The sequence below is a fragment of the Corvus brachyrhynchos genome, unplaced genomic scaffold (genome assembly GCF_000691975.1).
Source record: "Corvus brachyrhynchos isolate BGI_N302 unplaced genomic scaffold, ASM69197v1 scaffold624, whole genome shotgun sequence".
NCBI lineage: Eukaryota > Metazoa > Chordata > Aves > Passeriformes > Corvidae > Corvus > Corvus brachyrhynchos.
Window position 1 is genome coordinate 12,717 of NW_008237889.1, and position 1,728 is coordinate 14,444.

At 66.4% G+C, this 1,728-nt stretch overlaps 1 protein-coding gene across 1 annotated transcript in view; it reads left to right on the forward strand.

Moving 5' to 3' along the window:
* The first annotated feature begins 270 nt into the window (after nt 1-270).
* SLC43A3 (solute carrier family 43 member 3) overlaps nt 271-1,728 on the forward strand; it is an 8,556-nt gene continuing 7,098 nt past the window's right edge. Inside the window, exons 1-2 of the mRNA XM_017732752.1 lie at nt 271-291; nt 942-1,179. Of these exons, the coding sequence (XP_017588241.1) occupies nt 271-291; nt 942-1,179 (259 nt within the window). The remainder of the gene's footprint in view (nt 292-941; nt 1,180-1,728) is intronic.

The window sequence follows — 1,728 nt, forward strand, 5'->3', positions numbered from 1 at the left end:
TGGCTAAAAATAACACAGCTCCCCCCGGGCCGCCCCCCCGGCTCTGTCCAGGTTAATCTTTAGCTGCTGGTCACTGTAATGAGGCCTCATTACCCGACATTACAGCAGGCAGGGGAGCGGGACAGGGACAGGCCCTGGACACTGGCACGGTGACGAGGGGCTCGGTGACGAGGGGCCGGCCTGTGAGCGGGTGAGCGAGGTGGGGGGACACGGAGGACAGTGAGCTGGGCGTGACGTGGCCTTGGTGCCCTTGTCACCCATCTGTGGGTCATGGGGGAATCCCACCTGCCTGTGTGGGCTGACCTGTTGTCAGCCCCGGCACGGTGACAGTCCCCAGTGCAGTGCAGTGCTTGGGGTGGCAGCGTCCCCAGGAGATGTGTCATTGTCCCCAGCAGTGTGAGGGTCCCCATAGGGATGGCAGGGTCCCAGAGGTGTGACAGCGTCCCTGAGAGCCGTGCCAGGGTCCCCAGGGGAGGGCTTCAGGGGCTGTGCTGGGACCCCGGGGGGGTGTGTCACCATCCCCTGCAGAGTGCCTGTGTCCCCAGGGGCTGTGCCAGCGTCTCCAGGGATTGTGCCAGTTTCCCAAGAACCGTGCCAGGTCCCGGGGGAGGGGTGTGTTGGTGTCCCCGAAGGGGTGCCAGTGTCCCCAGGGGCTGTGCCAGCGTTGCCAGGAAGAGTGCCAGTTTCCCAAGGGCTGTGCCAGGTCCCCAGCAGGGTGCCGGTGTCCCCGGGGTGAGGTGTGTTGTTGTGGTGTCCCCAGCGCTCACACTAGGGTGCGCAGCCGTGTGCCAGTGTCCCCACGGCTGTGCCAGGTCCCCTGGGGATGCTGGTGTCCCTGGGAGGATGTTGGTGTTCCCAGGGCTGTGTTATTGTCACCAGAGCACGTACCAGTGTCCCCAGGGTTGTGCCAGGTCCTGGGCCGGGCTGGCTCGGGGCAATAGGGACAGCACAGGGAGGGTGCAGTGGGGGGACCGAGTCACCACCGGGGGGCCCGAGGTGGTATCGGGAGGCCCGAGGCGCTATCGGGACCGGCAGCCCGGGGGACCTGTGCGTGCTCCCGGGAGATTAGAGCGGGGTCAGCGGGGGTGCGGAGGTGCATCCCAGCCACGCTGCTGGGGTTCAAACTCCACGGCGGCAGCGAAAGTCACGGTGGCACCAGGAGGGCCTGGCCTCGTGCAGGTGGGTGAGGGGCGCAGGACGGGGCTCAGCGGGTGTGTGTGCCTGTAAAGCTGTGTGTGTGCATGCGAACACGCGTGTGTGCCTGCGAGCAGGTCTGTGTGTGCCCATTAATGTGTGTGTGTGCCTGTAAATGTGTGTGTGCCCATAAATGTGTGTGTGTGCCCATAAATGTGTGTGTGCCCATAAATGTGTGTGTGCCCATAAATGTGTGCCCACAGACCTGCGTGCGCACCTGTGAACCCGCACATGCACCCGCGAACCCTCGTGTGTGTCTGTAAACGGGTGTGTGGGTGGCCCCCCCGCTCACCCGTGCCCCCACCTGTGCGAGCCCTGGCCGCTGCAGGGGCCTGCCCTGTGCCCTGGCACATGGAGGGACACCAGCGCCAGCCGCCGCGGCCAGGGACGAGGGGCAGAGCGGGAGCCATGGTGGCCGTTGCCCAGGTGGCCACGTGCTGGCACGTGCCCCTGTGCGCCCCACGCGTCCCCGTGCCCCCGGTGGGTGCCAGCATGGCATGACACCCGGCCTTTGTCACCCGCAGGCTCGGCGAA